Consider the following 22624-nt stretch of genomic DNA (forward strand, 5'->3'; position numbering starts at 1 on the left):
ATCCTCGAGATAAAAAGTGGTTAGGTTTTTATAGGTCAAAGGTTTAAAAATATTGTACACTTGTTTGGCTATTCGATTACACCGTCATCAATATGTCACATATTTTTCTCCTTTTGTTTTCCGTTTGCCTTTACTCTCGTATCCGGCACCATAACCTTCGGACTTCGGATCGTTTTCACACCGATATAACTGACAATGTATGCGACTGAACTACGGACTCTTATGAAAAATATAAATTGTTAACACTTATTTCTTTCCTTAATAGTTAGAATAAATCGGGAATAGCTCAATAGTATTTTCACATGCGCTTAACACGTAATATATAAATCTTTCTGTTATTCCCAACGTAACAGCGATTTATTTAATTCAATTGCCGAAAACAGAGCACTCGACCGCAAGATCCAAATACTCCGGCTTAAAAATCACTCGGCCGCCGCGATCCGAGGGTCAATGAAGCTCAAGCAAGCACTTCGCGGCACTCGGCAATTTCAGATTCCGACAATCAATACTAAAAGAACGGTGACGAGAAACCGCGACTGCTTTTGATTCCATTACATAAATCACAAGGATACGGTTATTGAGATTTCAATTGACATTCATTGCGGCACGCGTACAAATGAGTCAATCCACCGGATCAATTCGCCAAGAATTCCAGTCCGCAGCAACGACGGAGCGAGAAGGGTTCGCGTAGGATGCCGGGGCATCAAAAACGGCGTTTACACGAACGCTGGATCGCGACGATCGCGGCTGGTATCGCGATCGAATCTCCGCTGGATTGTAACAAGATCGTGTCGCCTCGTTTTCAGAAATGCCTGCGGCTCGATCGAAATTCAAAACGCTCGCGCGATGGCTACGATGCCAGCGATGGTAACGATGCGTGTCTCCCCGCGTGTCCTTAGGTCCGCGTGAATTCGCGTCCGCGTCCGCGCGGCGGTCGTTAATCGCGCGTGCTGCTTCGAGCTGTGCATCGCGATCGAAATAACGGAGCCCGGCGTTCCTTTTTCCTCGAGGAAGAGGAACAGAGAGGGAGAATGGCCAGCGAGAAAGAGAGAGGGAGAGAGAAAGAGAAAAAGAGAGAGAAGAGGACAACGAGTTCCCGGAGGAAGGGTTCGCGGTCCGGCTCGCGATTTTCCCTCGACCTCCTTTCCTCTGCCCTCCTCGAAAACGCTACTCTGTCAGCCCCGTTAGCTTCCTTCCTTTCAACGTCGGCCAACCGTCTCCGCCGGCGAACGGGATTCACCCTGAAATCGCGGCGGAGGCGAGCGGAATCTACCTGCCTCGTTTCGTCATAGAATCCAAACGTTCAAGGCCGCGGTAACCTTGAACGCCATGGCGTGTGAAATCGCGCTGGGCGAGGCTCCCTTATCAACGGCATTGCGCCAGATCCACCGAACAAGATAACTCGTAAGGGAACACCGAAATCGCATCAATTATTTCCGACGACTCTAAGAAAATATCTTGTCGCCGCAGTCATCAAACGATTGCGTCGATTACTTCGTTTTTCTGTGAATGTACTCATTGTTTGCCGTCCTGTCCCGCGCTGCGATAAGCTGTTCGCGCACCGATTCCGCTATTCTCATTTGAAACTATTGAAACCATTCTTCGGTGGACTGTACGATATCCGTGGAACCGGTAGAATTTCTACCGCATCTTCTATCATCCTACCTTTTCCGAGTATACGCCGCGGCATGCCTTCCAGTTTGCTTATTCGAGTCATCGTTACGCAACGTAATGAGTCTTTCTTACGAAGACGTTGCGTCTGCAGTATTTAGAGGACCGGAAAGAAATGTTCTGATAGCATTTCAAATGCTTCGCACATTCCTGGGTTCGGTGTTATTGTATAGACGTGGTGGAAACAAGCACAATTTTGTAATTTTAGAAAACGCGGTAAGGAACGGAGTGAAATAAATATAGTCGAAATGATATGTGAAGTGGCTAGTAAATAACAGGTTAAATTGTTTTGTCTGCAGATACTTTTTTTATTATGACAATTTTTATCGAGTGTTGAATATCGCTAACGTCATTCAGATTTTATGTAATTCAGTAACAAACGAACGATTTGACCGTAATAGGTTACAGAATTAGTTGAGCACTATATGAAAGGATTGATAAAACAAAAGAAACAAAATTTGCTCCCACTATTTTCCACTGAGCTTAGTCTCACTTGCAAGAATAAGAATCTGGAAACATTCTCATTTTCCCGTCCCCACTCTGTTATGAGAAGCCCGACTTGCGGGGCACGAATTAGGCTTGATCAGGGACGATTTCGAAGACGGCTCGAGCCGACTAGTATTATTGCGCTTAGTGTACAGAGACGGAGATAGAGAGAGAGAGAGAGGATAGTGTACGGAGCCTCGCGCTCGTCAGAGGAGACGCTGGGAAGCGGAATAAAGCGGCGTGGAGCGGCGCGGAGGAAGGCACGGCAATAAAACCGGTTGCCGTGTCCCTCGAGCCGTTTTCCTCGTTTCTTTCCTGAATACGACGAACCGAGAGAGCCGGTACTGTGCGACAATGAAACCCATCGTTCGACCACCGGCTCGTTCCAGCTTGCTCTCCATTCTTTGAACCGTCGCGTCGCATCGACGCGGAGGCGTGGCCGCCTCAATTAATAAAACATTCGATAGCGCGCGGCCGAACGGAACGGAATAATTCCACTATTCTTTCCCATTAATCTCGCGGGCACTAATCAAATTCGCCGCCGATCCTCTGAAACGTTCGAATGAATTTCCAACGAAGCGCCGGGCTTTCGAAATGATTTTCCGGAAAATGCAATTGCTAGGGTTCACGTGTGCCGAACGGGAAAACTTTTGGTTTAATCCATTGACCGTGGACGAGGTTTTAATTTTTTGGTATGAAACGGTTGCTAAAAATTAGATTGAAAGTTATACAAAAGGAAAATAAAAAGAATTTTTAAGATTTTACTTGTACGTACTGTCGCCGGCTAGATTCCTACCGCACGCATAGTATTTGTATTCGTAACACCGATATTGTAATAATACGATAAATTGTAATAAATATTATTTCATATTTTGTTCTGTTCAAAAATATATTGGCGTCGTGTTTTTCCTGAGAGAATTATATAGAGGAAACTTTTTTGTAGACATCTACCCCGCGTATTAATCTACGAATAATCGTATTCATAATTTTCTGAAACATCAAATTGGATTTTCAACTCTTCGATAGACTCTCAAAGTGAACTTGGAAATGTAATAACCAGCGTTCATTTCGACCGAATTGTTAAACGAAACTGTGTTCACCACTATCGAAAACGTAAAGATCGGAATGATTTACCTATTCATCGGACGCGCAACAGTTAACGTTACTTCCGAGTCGCGCGTCGTATAACTCGTCGAAAAAATTGTCGCGGAAAAGGTACAGCATGTAGAACGTTTCAATCAACGAGGACAGGCACTCCGAATCAATTAAAAAGAGAAGCTTGTCCCCCGAGTGTAACACCAACCGGGGGAATCAAATCGAGATTGGATTTTGCAACTAGTAGCGCGGGTCTATCCGGCGACTGATAAAAAGTCCGCATTAGATTCCGGATCTTCCTGCGCCGGTAATGAAACGCGAATGAAATACGAGGGAGAGCCTCTCTCCGTTTATCGAAATTTCGACGAACCGATAATCTAAACGAAGAAAATCGAAGGATAATTTCATCGTCGTTCCCGCATAGCCTCGGATATGCGGGTCTCGAAAGCGACCGTCACCGGGAATGTCAGTTGATCGATTTATCGGAGCCAGGTAAACATTTTATCGGCGAGATTATGAATGCAGTCGACGTAAAAAGCGTCCGTGGTCTCTCAATTACCCAATTTCAGGGCCGATCGCATCTCTGTCTCTCGCCGATGAAGCCCGCGCCAATACACGCGACCGTGTATCCCGATGGAAACGAGAACCTCGTTCGATGCGCGCGTCTCTAGACCGAGAGCACGAGACCCCGAAACGCCCACGCGTTTCTTATTGTTGGTGCACGATGGAAACTGGAGCCTACGCGAGGCGCGAAATCTCAAGGAGGAAACTATTGTTCCTCTATTTTTACCATCGGCACCGATACACACACACGCACACACACACGGTTTCCCCGTGCCGATGCAGGCCGATTTTCTCCCGAGAACCCGTGGTAATGATTTATCGATCCAGGCAAATCGGTTGCTTCGCGGATGTGTTTCCAGTATCGATCATTCGCCGTTTCCCATGCCGGACATTACGGTCGGTCTATTCTAACTGGTTATAATCGCTCTATGATACCATCTCGTTAATTATAATCAATCCAACATTGTGAGGCTCCGCTTGGCACCGGAGCCGTAAACACTTCTGGATTTTACATATTTAACCCTTAACTGCTGCACCTATTACGACTTACGCAACCGTTACTAGCGGTTTTATAAACCGTTAATGTTTCTCGCGTTATTATCGACGTCGAAGTGGTAAATGAAGAATCGATATCAATTGCCCTTGCCTTGAACGTCGATCGGAAAAAGGTCCTAGTTCGATTCAGTAGAAGCAGGTGTAGTAAAAAGGTTCCTTTCTCTATCATTTTTCTTACAATTATTAACACCAATTGTAAATAAGAATGAATACATTTTTAGTAGTGTTCTCACAGGCTGGAAATAGTAATTATGGGTCAATTCGGATGACGGAACTGAGAACTTTTATGACCAAGTTTTCATCAACGGCCAATGCTCGTTTGCTAAACGAAGTCTAATTGCTCCAATTTTATTTATTGCAACTGTTGAGCGACTCCTGTTGACAGAGACCCAACCTCTCAAAGTGGTCAATTTTATAATTCCGCAATCAAGATAAGGTCGAATCTGCCGACATAATTGCGCTCGTACTAATTGGACTTTGATTATCGCGCCATTGCGTAGGTAACGCTGCGCGTTGGACCGCGCGCGATAACCCCTAAAAGTATTATTCGCTAGTTCCTTTTTCCGTCATGTAATTCGAGCTGTTCGTTTGCCCGAAGATTAGCGGGAACGCGCGAATCCGTTTCGAAAGGGAACGATGGGATAGAATGGAGTGGTATTTCTCGTTTCCGACGAAGTTCACGGCGGCCCGCGTTAGCAAGAATGTGCGAAACTGTTCTGAAAGGGGCTGATAGGGAAGAGCGGGATAGCATTTCTCGTCTGAAACGCGGAGTTCGCGGCGGTGTTAAACAGCCGGTGACGTCACTGATTACGCGAGTTCGAGCGTGGAATCGGTATTGTGTCACACGTGTCCTCGCGTTACGGACATTCGACCGGCTCCAGAATAAATTAGCCAATAACGGGGAACCTATCCAGGGAATTTTTTGTTCTGTTTAACGACGGACCGAGATTCGGGCTGTCCCGAATTATTTTCAGACTCGTTATCCGATCGTATCGTGGCGCGGCCTGTGCACACAGGGCACGGTATCGAATCGATATTATCGGCCAATCGATGTCTCGATAAACGATGAATCGCCGTGAGAAAGTAAATCGAAATCGAGCCTGTAATTTTCTGGTTCGGAAAAATTCTGCCCGAGCTTCTCGGCCGACCTGCTGTCCTATGGAAATGCATTCGTGCATTCGTTTCTTATCTGTTTACCCCAGTTTCGTTTCACACTTCGTTTTCCTTGTACTTCACGCACTACGCTTTGCACTTACTCGTTACTGCGCGAGCCGTGCGCGTTCCCATAGCCTGACGGTTAACAATTCCTCGGCGATTAAATACATAGCGATTAATAGAAAGGGCACAGCCGATTAAGATGGTCAAAACTGCTCTTAGAGGTTTTTCAATGAGTCATACACCGTTCGATAGCTGGCCAATAAAAACTCATCTGTGCAAAATTTTAACTCTGTAACTTGTCCGTGAGGGTAGTTACAGGGTAAATTAGATTTCGCGGTTTTCCGGCGTTTTTCCACTTTTAGCGGCTTTCTAAAATTTTGAAAAATATATGGCTTCTTTTGGACATCAAGCCGGATGTTATAGAATTTTTTCAGATTTTTCAGTTGCAAGCTGCGATTATCAAAAATGAAAAACCCCCCAAAAGATCGGAAAATTGAAGATTTCTCACTATTATATTATATTATATTCAAAACTTTTATATTAATTCCCTGATAAAGTACTATCACGGCTCGTGTACTCAATTTTTCTCAGATTTCTTGTCAACCTGCAACATCGTCAAAATAAATGAAAACCCAATGTGTCGATGTTTTTTTGCTGTCAGAACGAAGCTACTACTTTTCCACGGCTATGCCCTTCTGTAATCCGTAGATTAGGATTTCCTGGATATTTCCAACGCGGCGATTAACGTGTCACCGATCATTTCCATTTTGCCGATGGAATAAATAACGATTGCAACGCGGGCAATTATAATTATCTGTTCGACGTCGTTCGCTTCGACTTGTTGCCGTTTATCAGGCAATTGAAGAACGATGGGTCGATAATGTTGCATGCGATATTAATATTTATTGTTGCAAATGACTGTTTATGTTTCGCAAATGCGCGCGAGCCGTAACTGCAAGAGAACTCGGCCTTCATTAATAAAGAATTTCGGGAATATGCCGTCGCCGGGTTCGGTCGATTGCACTTCGTCAGACGAATAACCGTTATTGGCGGAAATAAAACTCTGCTGGATTCGTGTCGCTCGAAGTGGGTCCATAACGACTACAATTCCCGGAAACGTCGGCGGATTCGATACGAAGACATGGAAGAAGCTTGGCGAGCTTGCTCCCCCGTTACTTATCTTTTCTACTTGTTGCGTCGATGGTTTTCGACAACGATTCATCCAGAAACGCAGTTACGTATCCACGGATGCTATATTAAGAAAATTGTATGGCAAATATAGTAGAAAATTTGTCGGACAATGCGGGACGAATTCTCACGAGCGCAGGCGATTAGTAGAAACGATCGTAAATGGTCAGACACGCAATTCCTTAAAAAAACGATTTAATTAACGCTCAATTGAAGCAGTGAATTCACGGTCGTCCTAAAAACGTTGATACTTGGTTTAACAATCGTCCCGGCAATTGTTTGAAAATTCGGATAAATTCGCATCGCCTAAAATTCCAATCGTCGTTCCCATTTCGTAATTGATTACCTGCGACAGACGCACGCCCGCGCCATCGTTATTCTAATTGTCCGGCGCGTTAGCCGGCGGGCATCGATACGATTTTAATGATAGCGCGGGCAATTAAGATGAATTATTGTTGTTATTGTTTCTGATAGCGGGACACCCTGTATAACCAGCGACAGCGTCACAGAATACGCACGTGGGAGAGCGTCCCCAATCAATAACAAGCGGTTCTTTCCTCGGGCAGCACCTTCGAAAACAGTGTTCGCAGGGAAATATCATTAGCCTCGGCGCTTTATCTTCGTCGATTAACAATTGCCAAGCCGAGTTCTGCCACGTGGCGTAACTATTCGCGATTCTTTATCAATGCGTGCCATTCGTTCCAATAAACCACCGGAAAAACGAATCACGAATTATCAATGCGTCGACGAACGTTCCACCGTAGATTGCAACGTTCGAAACAGTAATATCTCGGGTAGGCAAATCTTTCGGCTCATAGTGTGCTGTCGAACCTTCGTTTGTCATGCATATTGCGAAATTAGACGTCGTCTTACCGGAAAGATTAACGCTTATTACTCTCGCGCGATCGTTTGCACGGTGAAATTCGGTTAGGTAACGTGATCGAACGCTTATAGGCAACGACGTGTCGGTGGTAGTATGCATTACGACTACATCACCTCGTATTACGATTCCACAAATTACAGGTTGCGTTAAAAATTACTGGACGGAAGAATTATCGGTGCTCGGCCTTCTTTATACACTGTTTCTACATTCTTAAACGGTTATGCTGGCGCGAAAAGACATACGGGTTGTACGTGGCAGAGGCTCGTTCTATTCAGGGAACATTGTTACAATTATTTGTCCATGGTACAATGGAATTTAAGGTTTCAAAGTCTTTCGTGTTTTTTATTGACTTTTCGAATTTTTTTTTTATGAACTTGATGCATCGAGTATTCAGCGAGTATTCAAATTTCCATGATAGCGTTTTCGACGCTTGCTGGTTCGCAGTCATGCTAATCTTCCTCGATTTTTTTTAGGGCGAATTATCGACGGGGATCGTTAGCGGCGCGACGAATGCAATGCACAGTGTTTGACGCATGACCGGCAGAATTGGTGCAACACACGACGGTCAAAACGACGTTCCATTATCTAACGGGCGTTATCGGCGTGAAAGCCGCGTTGCATAAACGAATTCCTAAGGCTACACCCGTCCTGTTGCCGTCACCGCGACCGATTTATCAGTAATTCGCTATCGTGGAAATTCGAGATCTACCTCCCCGACTTCCCAGTTCCGCGAACGGAACTAACCACGTTTCTTAGGTAAAACGACGCCGTTCGACGGAAAACGACACTGCGCGATGCAGACTTTCCGGAGGCCAGCTACCAAGCAGTGAAAGCATTCACAGAATTATTGTCTAACGAAGCTTTGTAATAGATTTTTCTTTCACGATATATGTAAGCGGACATCAATGCTAAATGATAGTCTCCGAATGAGTTGTTAACTCTTGAAGTAATGTTAGAGTACCATTCTTCATTAGTTTAATAAACCATATTTTTCTTATGGGGTTAAACAGGATTGTTTATTAACGTATCTATTGTTTACTGGCCGAATTTATTAAGTTAATGCACGGTAACTGTATCATTCATTTTACATGTTTTTTTTATTTAATAGTTTTAACAGCCGTGCAAGATGTTGCGTATATGATTACTTAGTTTGAATATCGAATGCCTTATTATGGCCATGATTACTTAATTTAATTATGTAATTATTAACAATTAATATCGTTGTAATACGCTCGTTTCATTCGATACAACCAATTAGTAAATGGGACAAAATGCACTTTGCAAGGAAATTAAAAATAAAGCAAATACACATAGATGAAAATATATTCTTATAGTAAAAGAATTGATTTTTCCAGTACATAAAACTAGACTTGGATGACTCGTTTATTTGTCTTTGTTACCTTGTCCTAAAGCGTCTCAATTCTCCCCTAGAGCAGCCGGGAAACTGGAAGCATAAGTTCACGCGAAAATGGCGCAAATTGAAAGGTCACCAGAAACATTGAAATACCACAGATTTGAAGACTAAAATTCCACGGCGACCCTCCGATATTGATAATCGATAGCACGTAACATATTCCTAGATGAGGCGAACTTCACCAGCTCGAAGTTACACTCTCCGCGGAGTTTCACGGCGATACCGCCGGTCGCGATATCGTAGCTCGGCTTCACAATGGCCGAGGGACAGAAAAATAGAAAGCTTCGGGAACACAGGCTCCGGTAGACCGTGCTTGTTGTTCGACGCATCAATATGTTAGAAGGAAAATCGTTCGCACCTCCCACGGTTTCCCATCGCCGCACTTGACTATTTCCGAACCTAAACCGTAAATCTCACGAAAATAGTCAAGATCCTCCTCTGGGATCGAAGCGGTTACGCGTCGGGCCACTCGTGGTATCTCTGGAACAGACGCGAATTCTGTTTGGAATCGCACGTACGAAATTACAGTCGTCCGACTGTCTGGAATGCGACCGAATCGATTCGCTCGCTGCCTAAGGGACGGGGCGAAGTTTCGCTTCGCTTTTCCGTTTCGCGAATCGTCCGGTCTCGCGCTGTCGTTCTAGTCCGCAGTCGTGCAAAATTTAGCAAAATTAATCCTAAATCGTCCTTCGTTCCATTCTCCTGCACGACTTCATTTGGATCCGTTATTCGGAATAGATTAATTGATTTTTATTGCTATTCGGTGACTTTTCATTTCGATTTTATTTGCAACTAATTTTCAACTAGGTTTCTCAACACCGCTTATGGATTAATAATTCATATTTTACGCCCATATTGCGATTGCCATAAGTCGACCGCTGAGATAAGGAACTGGTAACATTATCTTCATTTCCATGGCGATACGTGCATGCGTTTATGCTTGTCACTAAAAATAAAGCATACCTGTTTCCGTCGACGGTAACATTTTATATCAGAATATTGCGCAAACCCTTTGATTCTTAATTTTCTTTACAACGTTCGTTTGTAACGGCGTAAGTTCACTGTACATCGAACAAATTGAACGTTACTGTCGTAACTATCCCGTGGAAAATTTAGCTTTTTAGTCTCACTTTTATCAGTAATTGACGTCGATATAGTTGGAACGGTTGGAGTCGATATTCGGCACTTAAAGTGTTAAACTCGCGCACTCTGGTCAGTCCGAGCAAAGGAATTCTGATCGATCGACTATTGTCTAGATTTGACACCGGTGAGACGAATGAAGATGAACGACGGGTCGTCTAGCCGCGTAATGTCATCCTCCTCCGCGTCGTCCTCGGGATCGACGCGAGCCCCAAGGCCGGCGTCCGATAGATTAGAAATTGGCTTTTCGCGTGGGTCAAAACCATGTCGGGTCAATTTCTCGCGTCTGTTGGACGTGTTGGAACGCATTCGCACGGTATCGTTCGTTGAAGGTGTAATGATCGTGGTGGCACGCGGGTCAAACGGACCACGACGGATCAATGATCCCTATCTCGCTGGTGAAAAATTGCGTAACGTTGACCTCTTGAATAATGTCTGGGTCGGGTTTGATCACCCTACGTTGTTACATCGATCTACGCATATTGGCCGGAGTTTAAAAACGGTGTCGCGCCGCTGGAGTCGGGAGAGGCCTTGAAACAGCATCAAACGCCGTTCATCCGTGCAAGGTGTCGCGCCGCAACAGGGGCGGTTCTATACGGGGTGGTTTTAAGCGACGCGTCCCCGTCGTAACGTTTCCTTTTTCCTGCTGCAATTACATTGGGAACAACAAATGTTACGAAACGAACGACGGAAGTCAGGCGTTCGCAAGGACTTCGAAGAAGCATTCTCCAAGATAACTGTTAGGGTGACGAATGCCAGATACACAGCGCGTGCCACGTGGGCGACGGAGTCATGAATAAACCGAAACCGTTCCGATTTGCATTTTCCTTATACCCGAGGCCGCGTGACGCGCCTCCTATTCCACGGCAACGTCGGTTAGCATTATTATTACACGTTCAAGGATGAACAGTTAACGGTGCACAAAGGAGCTCGCTATTTTTTTTCGTTCCTGTCGCTCGAAGCGAACGGTCGCGCAATCCTTAATCGTCGTGCCACGGATTCGCTGAAGAAACATTGTCTGAACGCATCGTATGTCATCGACAACTTCGTAATCTTTGAAAACTTTACAGAAAGAAAAATGTTGCTTCAAATGACCTGAGCCATTCCCCCTTCTTCGCATTCCATTTTAGGAATTTTAGACATTTTTAGGATAGCCTGTATAAAATCAATAAAAATGAAATCATGGAATGACGTTGATACATGATATAATAATATGACAAGGAATTTAACAACAGTAACTACAATAATAGTAACAGTAATAATAATAATGATAATAATAAGAATAAATAACAAAAATGAATGTACTTAGAACTAAGCTATCATTTATAACTATAATATAAACTATAGTCTATCATTTTAGAAACAAAAACCGCAGATGAATATCAAACTAGGATACTAGTTAACATTCTACTATACAATCTAGTAATTGTAAGAAAGACTAAACTCGTATTAAGAGATATTTCCGTTCTATACTTGCGTAGGTGTTCGGTTTTACACTATGCTACAGACTTCCTTTTGCTCTACGTGAGGTAATTTGGTAAACATGTAATATTCACGGTGCCGTGCGATACGAAAAACTGGGTAATACCTTAAAATACAGTTTAAGAACTATAGAACCTAATGACGTACTTCCCGTTATTAATTTTAAACATAGAAGTTAAAAAAAGACGAATAGAACATCGGTAAACTATCGAACGTTGTCATCGCAAATTAAACACTTTAACTTCGAAAACAACGTGTGCATTTTGATCACAAAATCGATGTAGACTAAATAGAATTTTCTCATAAATAACAATATGTACACCTTTTCAAAGCACAGTAATTGTTTGATTCACTGCGAAAAAGGTAACAAAACTACAAACATATCGGAAATGTGAATCATTCGTATCTTTGCATACAAACAAATATGTTTAGTTCGGTGCGACACGATGCCAAATAAATCACTGCTCTTGTCTAAGAGAACCGAAGCTGTTCCGTTTTATCCCGCACGTATCGACACGTATTACAAAATCGCAGAAACTTAGAATAGATGCAGCCTCTGTTCCGCGAAGCCGCTTCCAAAGCCCCGTGTTCCTAGTCTCCTATTGTCGTACGGCTCGCGTCCTCTTGTCGGACTTCGCAGTTAATGCCGGAGTAACGAAGTCATCTAGATAGCTTTGACGTCACATGTCAGTGGTAACAGCCTGTATCTGATCAGGCCCGGGGAAACGTGAATCGAATCGAAGCGTTCGCGTAGGTGGACAGAGAGGGAAGCGATCGTCGTCGTCGTCGTCGTCGTCGTCCCCCTTCTCAGAATGCAGAAAGCATTCCCGAACAATTTCAGGTTCTTTTGTCGCGCGGCAATTTCCCGTCGTCCGCTAGGAGAACGGTTCTTTCGATAGGTTCGCCGAAAGGGGATCGAGATCGAGCACGCCGGGATGCTTCGAGCAGGCCTCGCGTCGTAGGGGCTCGATAATGCGACTGTCGTGGAAAAATGCCGGGCGGCAGACGATGCCCGATACGATGCAGCCTCGATCGACAACCGGGCGACACGCCGCGGGAAACGTTTTCGAGGAGATGCCTCGCGCAGTCACGATGCGCCCGGCGAGCGAGAAAACGCGCATCGTAATTGTATCCGCGAGTCACGGGGAACGGGAATCGAACGGGAATTTCGTTATCTTGTTAAGGGCTGCGACCGAGAGCGCAGACAATCGGACGCGATACGATTGTTTACAGCGAAGCGTTCGGTTCGTCGCGTTCGCTGCACGACAATGGACCAATTGTGCAATTAATTCGATCGCGAAAGTCTCGCGGCGCATTTCGAAAAATGTTCGCTGCAACCTTGTCCTTCGTTAGGCTTCCATTGAATCTAATCTGGCGATTCGTCGCGGTAACTGCGAGCCGCCTGCGTTACGGGCGTGTGAAATTCGTGGTTTGGTTATCGGTGACGTCATCGATTTACCAGTTACAGATAGCAGAGTTTACATAGCTTCGAGTTCTACGTACGACTGTATTAACGATCGGAAAGAATAATTAACTGTGGATTATTGCGTGTCGAATTAACCCTCTTGGCGCTGACGTAAAATAGTTGCGTGCGTAACTGAGCGGAGTATACCAAACCTGTTTCGGGCAGTTTGATAAAGTTTCGGAAAGCAATTACAAAATTGCTGTGGAACCTGATGTCTAATCTAAAATATTTAGGAAGAAAATATTATCTAAAATGTTTCGAGTTATATCTGAAAAAGTTAAGCTGAAGCCGAAGCGACTTTATGCGATAAAAACTGTAGCGGCTATTTTTTTTTTTGCTCTGCGTAGAAATAAAAGTTGAAACATAATAGGTAGAGTCGTTGCGTGCCATAAGCATTCGTGATTGGTGGCTTAGGATGGCTACGTCGATGATACAGTTCGCTTGATTGCAGGGAAGACGACAGGTATGCAAAGGTGGCGTGGAAAGACGTGAAGGTCGGCGACCTGGTTCACCTATCGAACAACGAACTGGTGCCGGCCGACGTGTTGCTTTTGCGGAGCAGCGATCCTCAGGGCTTAGCTTACATCGATAGCTGCAACCTCGACGGCGAGACCAACCTGAAGCAGCGACAGGTGGTCAGGGGTTTCGTCGATCTCCAGGACACGTTCCAGCCGGCCAAATTCCGCTCGGTGATCGAGGTCGATCAACCGAGCACTAGGATCTATAGGTAAACCGCGTCGTCCGTGATTCGTCTTTCGTCGCCGACAGCGCGCGATACGTTGACAAAGGAGAACCGTTTCAGGTTTCACGGTGCCGTGGTTCATCCGAACGGCGGCAGAGTACCTGTTTCTACGGAAAACCTTTTACTCAGGGAGTGTTTGCTGAAAAACACCGACTTCGTGGAGGGCATAGTGATTTACGCCGGCCACGAGACCAAGGCGATGCTGAACAATGGCGGACCGAGGTACAAGGTATGTCGGGACTGCATAATTGCCGGAGACACCGCAAAACCCGCTGAATTACGGGGACTCTGAAATAACGGAAACGCTCCGAAGCCGTGCGTCGCGTTCCTTAAATTATCGTGAAAGTGAAAATACACTGAGAGGCATAGCTGTGGCACAATCCCCATTTTTTTGATTATTTAGGACTTCTGAATGGGAATGCAAGAAAGAGAAAGGTTTATCGTAATTTTCTGTCGATGCAATCAAAAATTCGTACAAATAAATAAAGTTTCCTCACAGATATTATCTCTGGCTACAATTAACGCATTTTTTAGTTTTACAACGTACTAAAATCGTCAATTTGCCGTACAAACCTTCCTGACAATTATACCCCAGACATTTCCTATTAGATTTCAATCAGGAGAACGCGTTGGCTAGTCGACCTTTCTGCATTTCCATCCAAAAGTCCGAAATACTCAAAAACGGGGTGGCGCTATACTTATACTCCACAGTGTAGTTTGCATCAGCCTCTTCGGAACAAGTCGAGTAAAAGAGCTCTACAACGAAACTGTTCCCTTCCCAGCGTTCCAGGCTGGAAAAACAAATGAACAGGGACGTGATCTGGTGCGTGGTGATCCTGCTGCTGCTGTGCGTGATGGGCGCGATCGGCTGCCGATTATGGCTGTCCGGTTACTCGGGATTATCGTTCGTCCCGTTCATCCCGGTCCTCCAGGATCCCGGCTACGAGAGCATGCTGACTTTCTGGACGTTCGTGATAATCATGCAGGTGATGATCCCGTTGAGCCTGTACGTGACGATAGAGATGGCGAAAGTGGGCCAGGTGTACCACATCGGGCATGACGCGGCGTTGTACGACGCGGACACGGATCGTCCCGCCGAATGCCGGGCGCTCAACATCACAGAGGAATTGGGTCAGGTGAGGGCGGATTGATCGGGCTTGGCACGCGCTATATGGATCAAGTAGCGATCCTTTATTTCATAGTTTACCGTCGTGACCGAGAAGACGGCCGATCCGTGGGGCCGAGCGTGCGTTCCACCGTAACCCACGAGCACGCGAACCGAATCCTTATCCACGTTGTTTGCACGTTACTTGTTAACACAGGGTTTCTCCGAGATCCTTATAATCGTCTCAATAGATTGTGGATTTTGAAGAATTTATATCGTCGTTCTTCTTTTCCAAGTTTACAGAATAAACGCTTAAAAGTATTCTATAAATTCAGAAAATCGCTATTCGATGATTAAAATTGATGGCACGGTTTGTTTCTTTAAATCTTTTGCAGTCTATAAATCCGATTGAAAGACAGTTTATACGAACGTGTTACGATGGAAGCTAGTTTGTGAACATGGATAAAGAATCGGGACAACCGTATTTGACAAACTCTGAAATTGATAAACGATAGATAACGGATTTCTCTGCAATGCACAGTTGACTGAACCAACTAGTCGTGATAAAACTAGAATTTATTACAATATCTTGACCAACGCGTATTGCGTTTCGATAACGGCGAGATCGCGATTTTTGAAATACTGCATGACTTCTGTAACAAAACCGTGCTGAATAAATAGAAACAAAAGTACCTTTCCACCGTCAATAATCGTGAAATAAATAATACAGAAATTGTTTCGTCGAGTCTGGTTGTTTAAGTGCCAGCAATAGGCATGAATTTCGGGTCGATTAATTCGAGACATAAAGTGCATCGGAAACGAATGTGGTCCCGGCAGGTGCAGTACGTGTTCTCCGACAAGACCGGCACGCTGACGGAGAACAAAATGCTGTTCAGACGTTGCGCGGTGGGCGGGCAGGACTATTCCCACACAGGCGAGGGCGAGAATTTGATGCCCTCCTCCCGGCTGAAGGAGGATCTGTTGATCAGCACGTTCCGACACAATCTCCAGGAGCTGCTGGTCGTGCTGGCCATATGCAACACCGTCGTGGTGAACTCGCAACCTCACTACGACACCATGAACTCGAGCGGGGTGATCGAAGAGCCGCAGAAGAACGGCGACGAGACAGGAAGGTTCGTTCCGGGGGGGTCCCTTCGTTCGGATCGATCCGCGTACGAATCGATTGCTCACGCGAACCCCACCGCCTTTCAGGTACACGAGAATGATAGAGGCTAGGAGTTTGACCCCTTCGCCTGTCATTCCGTTGGCCACGTTCTCGCACCCGGCTAACAACATCGAGGACAACGTGTCCTCCATATCCTCCATAGTCGAGATGGAGTCTGTCTTGAACCACTCCACCAAGCTCTCCAGTAAAGTACCAAGGTATTTTATAAGCCTCTTTCGTACGGGCTGAAATGAAATTCCATTGTAAAGAATCGAACGAGAGTAACTTTATTTTAATAATCCAGTACAGAAGCAAGTTTAAAAATTTACTCGAAGCTTACGAAGTTTAGTAATTACGTTGACGTTGAAATTAAATACGTTGACGGAATATAATAAAAATAGTAAAAAGATGCCATTCGAGTTTCTAAAGACTGCGAAGATGTTTAAGTTTATAATCAAAAAGATAGATGCATAGTAGTCACAGAGAGCTGTCTATTTGTTAGAGGAATGTTGAAAATCTGGTTAAAGCAAGTTTACAAATTGTTTCGAAGCTACGTACTGGTAAATATTGTTAAAAGTAATCTACACATTGAGGGAACATATAACATCGGAGAATAGTAAAAATTTGTCATTCAAGTTTCTAATAGCTTCGAGGATACTTTCTAATAAGCATTGGACGTTGTAAAGACATCCATCTGACGTCCGTTTTAGCTCTGAACGTCTTACACCCTAAAATAGACGTCTTAAAGAAGTTCTTGGGCTATTTGGGTTGTCTAAACAAAGTCGTAGTTGCGTAATAATCGCTGAGGTTTGTTTGTTCATAAAACAAATCAAAACAATCTAGCTCAAGCAAGTAAAAAGATTTATTTGAAACTACAAATTAATAAATATCATAAAAAAAAACTCATATATTGAGTAATCAAATTATATCGAAGAAAGTTTAGTATTCATTGGACAATTTGAAACTAAACAGTGGTTTCTTCGTAAGAGGAATGAGAAAGTTAGCTTCTAAAAGGAGCCTGAAATTGTCCCTACAGCATCTTTCTTCGTAGTTACGAGTGTAATTAGCGAATCCGACGGTTGCAGGCCAAAGTTTCTGAACGTGACGTCCATACCGAGCCTGGGAATGGGACTGCTGGGACGAAAACTGTCGCCGAACGGCGCCCAGAAGAGGCGCAGCCCGCTGAGTCCCGTTATCGACGCTGCCAGGAAGAACGGAGACGAATTGCTACCCGCTGCTGCGATCTACGAAGCGGAAAGCCCGGATGAGCTCGCGCTGGTGAACGCGGCCCGCGCGTACAACGTGAAACTGCTGAAACGCACGGCGCGCAGCGCGATCGTGTGTCTGCCGGATAAATCTATCCTCACTTTCGAAATACTTCACGTAAGCTCGTCATGGACTGCCGCACTTATGCTGCTTGCTCCTGCCGAGCGTCACTTTCTCCGAAGATTACGCTGTCCGACGAATTTTTACCTTTCTTTCACGGTGCTATGACCAAACGATGATGCTCGCGTATCCTCCTCGGCTCGAGCATCTTAAAAATTCCATAACTGTTATGGATTGCCATAATTCATTTAGACTCTATCTCCAACAAGTCCTCCTTACTCTCTGCAATTCCAAAAAGCATGAGAAATGAATTAGAATGCCAGGAGCGAGCGGCATCCACGCTTCGATGATATTTAGTATTATGCTAATAACTGACACATCTTGCAGGTGCTGCCTTTCGACTCGAACAGAAAGTGCATGTCGATCCTCGTGCGACATCCGCTGACGAACGAGCTGATATTGTATTGCAAAGGCGCGGACACCACGATCTTCTCGTCGCTGACTCCTCAGGAGGAGAGCTCCCCTACCGCGCTGAAGATTCGCCAGCACCTGCAGTCGTACGCGCGGCAAGGTCTACGAACTTTGGTGATGGCAAAGAAATCTCTGACCGCGCAGGAATACGAGACCTGGCGGCAAGCGCATACCGAGGCTGAACTGGCGATGGAGAACCGTGAACATCGTATCAAGGACTCTTATGCCGTCCTCGAGTCGCACCTGACGTTGTTAGGAGCGACTGGAATCGAGGACAAGCTGCAAGCCGGAGTGCCGGAAACCATGGCCAACCTGGTGGCTGCTGGAATCGTCGTTTGGGTTCTCACAGGTATCTAGAGACTTGAGAAATTCCAAGGTGTTCGACTAGCTAACGGATTGTTTCTGTCGGAAGGGGACAAGCCGGAGACTGCGGTGAACGTTGCATATTCGGCGCGTCTTTTCTCGCCGGCGATGCAGCTGCTATGGCTGCAGGCGAGATCCAAGACGGTCGCCGAGACTTTAATACGTGGCTACCTCGAGTCTGCTAAAAGGGACAGCATGATTCACGGGAATGACTGGCGCGACATCAGGGAGAACGTGATATTAGACCGCGACGTTGCCGAGAACGATGCGCACAGGATAGACAGTCCGTGGCCGAAACAACGGGCACTAGTTGTCGATGGAAAAACTCTGACCGTCATTCTGGATCCACGGTCCGGACTGATCGGATCGTTCCTTGAATTGACGAAGATGTGCACCAGTGTGTTGGCTTGCCGGGCGACGCCTCTTCAGAAGGTACATTCGAATAGTTTTGGTATTCTATAGGCTTGTCCGTGAGACAGAACTGAAACGTCTTGTCGCATTCCAGGCATACATAGTGCGAATTGTGAAGGAACAGCTGGGAATGAGAACCCTGGCGATAGGGGACGGCGCGAACGACGTTAGTATGATACAAACCGCGGACGTGGGAGTCGGTATCTCGGGAAACGAAGGTACACAAGCCGTCATGGCCGCAGACTTCGCCATCTCACGATTCTCGATGCTTAGCAGGCTTCTACTGTTGCACGGGCACTGGTGTTACGATCGCCTGTCTAGGATGATTTTGTACTTTTTCCACAAGAACGCCACCTTCGTCTTCCTTGTATTCTGGTTCCAGGTACAGCATCCTGCATGTATATTTTGTAATAGCGTACAGTTAACGAGTGAAATTGGAGTCTGTGGGAGAAGTCAGGGAAAATGGGCGGAGCTAGGAAAAATAGACGTGGCAGATTAAGACGATTTACTACAAGAAGCTAAATAGTAATAAAATAATATGTGCAAGAAGTTACTTAAGAATCAGTGGGAGACCAATGAAAATTCGTGGGAGGAACTAGAATGAATAGATGCAGCAAACTAGGAGTTATCGCAAAAGAGTAAAGATACTAGGACCTAGGAAAATGGGAAAAATAAAATAAGGGGACTTATCGCGAGAGGTCAGTAAAGATCAGTGGGAGGGACCAAAGGATAGTTGTGGACCCTAATCCCGCCCTGTTCCGCCCATTTCCTCTTTGTTCGCTCCGCGAACGTTAGTCTTGCTTAGTACAGCGATTAATTGTTTTTTGCAGCTGTATTGCGGTTTCACCGGATCAGTGATGGTGGATCAGATTTACCTAATGTTGTACAACCTGATGTTCACGTCGATGCCACCCCTTGCATTGGGCGTGTACGACCGAGTGGCATCGCCAGCACTTCTAATGTCCATGCCCCCCCTGTATAAAAGAGGACGTCTCGGACTGGTCTATCAATCGTATTCGTTCTGGCTAACGATCGTCGATGCTTTGTATCAAAGTATCGTTATCTTTTTCGTAAATTACTCCGTTAGTATATAGTCTTGACATACTCCAACAATCTCAAAGCCGTCGAGAAGATCTCTAATTAGTGTTTTGTTCGATTCAGGTGTACTATGATACGACCATAGATATATGGGAATTCGGAACCACCGTGATGTCGTGCTGCATCGTCGTCATGCTTGCCCACGTTGCCATAGAGACGCGATCATGGGTAATTCAATGTTTCTTTATATTTTTCTTCAAAACGATGTTGTAACTAATCAGCTCACTGTATGATTTCCAGACTGTAATCCACGTACTAGCTATACTAGGATCCATGGGTGTGTTCTTCGGATTCTGTTTGATTTACAATGTGGTATGTGTGAACTGCATGGGCCTACTTTGCTCATATTGGGTGATGGAGATGGCAGTCATGAGGCATACGTACTGGCTCACCTTGACACTCGCCTGTGTTCTGGCGTTGCTACCAAGGTACGTTGCCGTTCCTAAGCGCCAAAAGGCAGACGATAAAAATTCCATGCATAATCGTTGCCGTTGTTCTCTCTCTTTGCGCAGGCTACTGTACAAAACCATAAAATCGACCGTATCGCCGGACTTCACGCAAAACGCTACGCTCAAAGCGCCGTTGAAAACCGGAAGCCATCGACAACGGATCGCCGAGAGGAGCGAGAACAACTTTATCGCTGGCTGGTCTCGCTCGACCCAACATGCCACGATCAGGTACCCGTTAACTGCATTTACGAGAGCCACGAATCGCTGGAGGCTAGAAAACAGTTCCGGTCACATCTCAGCTGGCTCTATTTCTCGCGTTTTAGAACCGGAAGCAAAAACGATGCGTTGACGACTATCGTTGCATGACACACCCTGAAACGTCCGACAAGACTGTCAGCGCTTGCTAGCAGACCACCAACCGATGATTTCAAGCTCGTCGCTATGGCCGAGACTTTGAGCAAAGGGACGGCATCCATCGTCGTGTTTCAACCGTGTACTGTTCCTAAGGCTCGAAGAAGTATTGCTAGGATGTTTACGTTAATTTTAGTGTGCATTCTCGGTTCGAACGGGAACCAATTTCGTCGGATCGGGAGCATGTTGTTCGATTGATATAATGTCGTCGTTTGCCGTCGATCGGTGCCGATTAGTGTCTTTTTAGTTGAATCGAGTGGCTTTACATTTCCGACTACTGTTGTTCGTTGCATTTGATGGCTGTGACTTTTAGGGACCAAGACTGTTAGTCCGTTAGCAATATATCGTCGTGCATCGACGGTTCCAGTGCGAGCTCCATGCGGGACTTGTTCGAGACGCGGGTTGCATATCGAATTAAGTAGAATGTAATTCAGGTCGTAAGTGTCCTCTCTTAGGAGTAAGAAAACAGGAAGTGTACACTGTAAAAAGCGTGATATATATATCTGGAGGCAGCGGTGTGAGGAGGTGGCAAACCTTGCAGCGATGCAAATTGCGAATACAGAATGAGAGGAACGAAAATCCTGCAATTTTTCTTTGAAGTTCCGTAAGTTTTTGGGAAGAGAGGGACTGTCGTGGGTCCCGATTGCCCTAATTATGAAAAATTTAAACTGTGGATAAAATGTTAAAGTGCCTAAAATTACGGAGAATTTGAGGCTTACAAAAATTTGAATCTGCAAAAATTTCAATCCTCAAGAAATCCGAATTCCAATGATTATTTCAACCTTATGAACAATGAAAGGAAGAATGTCATTAGTGGATTTATTATTTAAGCCCTACGAACCATGTAGCAAAGGATAACAACAGTGGATCAAATTCCAAAGTGCCTAGGTTCATAAGGAATTGAAGTTTCGCTAAAATTCAATTTTTTACAAACATTTTCGGTTACAAACGTTGAAAAGAACGACATCGTACGAAAGTTCCTGGAATCCACAGGTACAATAAAGGGCCTTATGGTAGAAGCTTCGTTCACGGTTCGCTGGATTTGCCACCTCGCTATACACCATCGCCTCCGAGCATGTGTACGTTGTCTCGTACGATGTTAACGTTGTACAAATATAGTATATTTACGCTATATACGCGAGCTGGTGTCACGCGGGACACCTCTCACGCTCGCGACTGTATTATTGCCGTAATTTCGGTGACGTACGTGTATAAGCGCGTATCTGCCAGCATAGAGGTTCTATTATACATGTGTATATTCAACAATTATCGACGACACGTTGCACGTGTTGACATAGTATTTTGATATACGATTGACAGCAACTGCGTGTATTGTAGCGACGATAGTAAACCGAGTGTTCTCTAAAAATTTATCTACGTATTTCTTCTACGATTCCTACACTCCTGTAAACACGCCAGCGGTCGCCCACACCTGCCGAACATGACAACGCCCCCAACTTTTATTTCGCCGGCTTAAAAATTTGATCAGCATATCTCTAAACCCTCGCAATCGCATACCAGTTGTAAAAGTCTCTTCGCTTCTCGCCAGCTTAGATGTTCACGGTATAAACTATACCCGAACGCGTTCTCGCACAATCTCGTCTCGCTTCGAACAGGATTACACACAAATATCGTTTCGATAGCCACGGGTGTAGACGACCTTTGCATAAACAAACTTCGTTTAATGATCTGTAAACACGCGAGAGATAGCGAATAACCAGACCGTAAGAAATTACACGGCGCGATAGAAAAACAAACACCGGGCCTTTGCTTAATCGGCCCGCGTTTCGAGAACGTCTACGGTGATTCGAATTCTGCTTGGGCGAGAGCTCTGTGTTTCATCCGCTTCTATCAGCGGAGTGACGCAACTCATTTACCGAAACCGCGTCACGATCTCTCAAGATTGACACTCCTCCGTCGATCCTCGATCTTGCTTTCTCTGGGAAAGTCAAACGGCGAAAGTGTTCTGCTTCTAGTGCGTC

At 45.2% G+C, this 22624-nt stretch overlaps 1 protein-coding gene across 3 annotated transcripts in view; it reads left to right on the forward strand.

Moving 5' to 3' along the window:
* Window positions 1-22004, forward strand: part of LOC144476095 (phospholipid-transporting ATPase VD) — a 44406-nt gene extending 22402 nt beyond the window's left edge. The window contains exons 5-18 of one of the 3 annotated variants that reach the window (XM_078192687.1): window positions 13553-13828; window positions 13904-14072; window positions 14626-14979; window positions 15786-16081; window positions 16161-16331; window positions 17199-17496; window positions 17827-18259; window positions 18323-18705; window positions 18779-19066; window positions 19515-19766; window positions 19846-19950; window positions 20023-20210; window positions 20295-20459; window positions 20555-22004. In XM_078192687.1, the coding sequence (XP_078048813.1) occupies window positions 13553-13828; window positions 13904-14072; window positions 14626-14979; window positions 15786-16081; window positions 16161-16331; window positions 17199-17496; window positions 17827-18259; window positions 18323-18705; window positions 18779-19066; window positions 19515-19766; window positions 19846-19950; window positions 20023-20210; window positions 20295-20459; window positions 20555-20597 (3421 nt within the window). In that variant the 3' untranslated portion in view covers window positions 20598-22004. Of the gene's footprint in view, window positions 1-13552; window positions 13829-13903; window positions 14073-14625; window positions 14980-15785; window positions 16082-16160; window positions 16332-17198; window positions 17497-17826; window positions 18260-18322; window positions 18706-18778; window positions 19067-19514; window positions 19767-19845; window positions 19951-20022; window positions 20211-20294; window positions 20460-20554 lie in introns of those variants that run through there. The other 2 variants (XR_013494966.1, XR_013494967.1) reach the window with 2 other exon arrangements.
* Window positions 22005-22624: the final 620 nt, after the last annotated feature.

The sequence above is a fragment of the Augochlora pura genome, chromosome 10 (genome assembly GCF_028453695.1).
Source record: "Augochlora pura isolate Apur16 chromosome 10, APUR_v2.2.1, whole genome shotgun sequence".
In the NCBI taxonomy this organism is placed as follows: Eukaryota; Metazoa; Arthropoda; class Insecta; order Hymenoptera; family Halictidae; genus Augochlora; species Augochlora pura.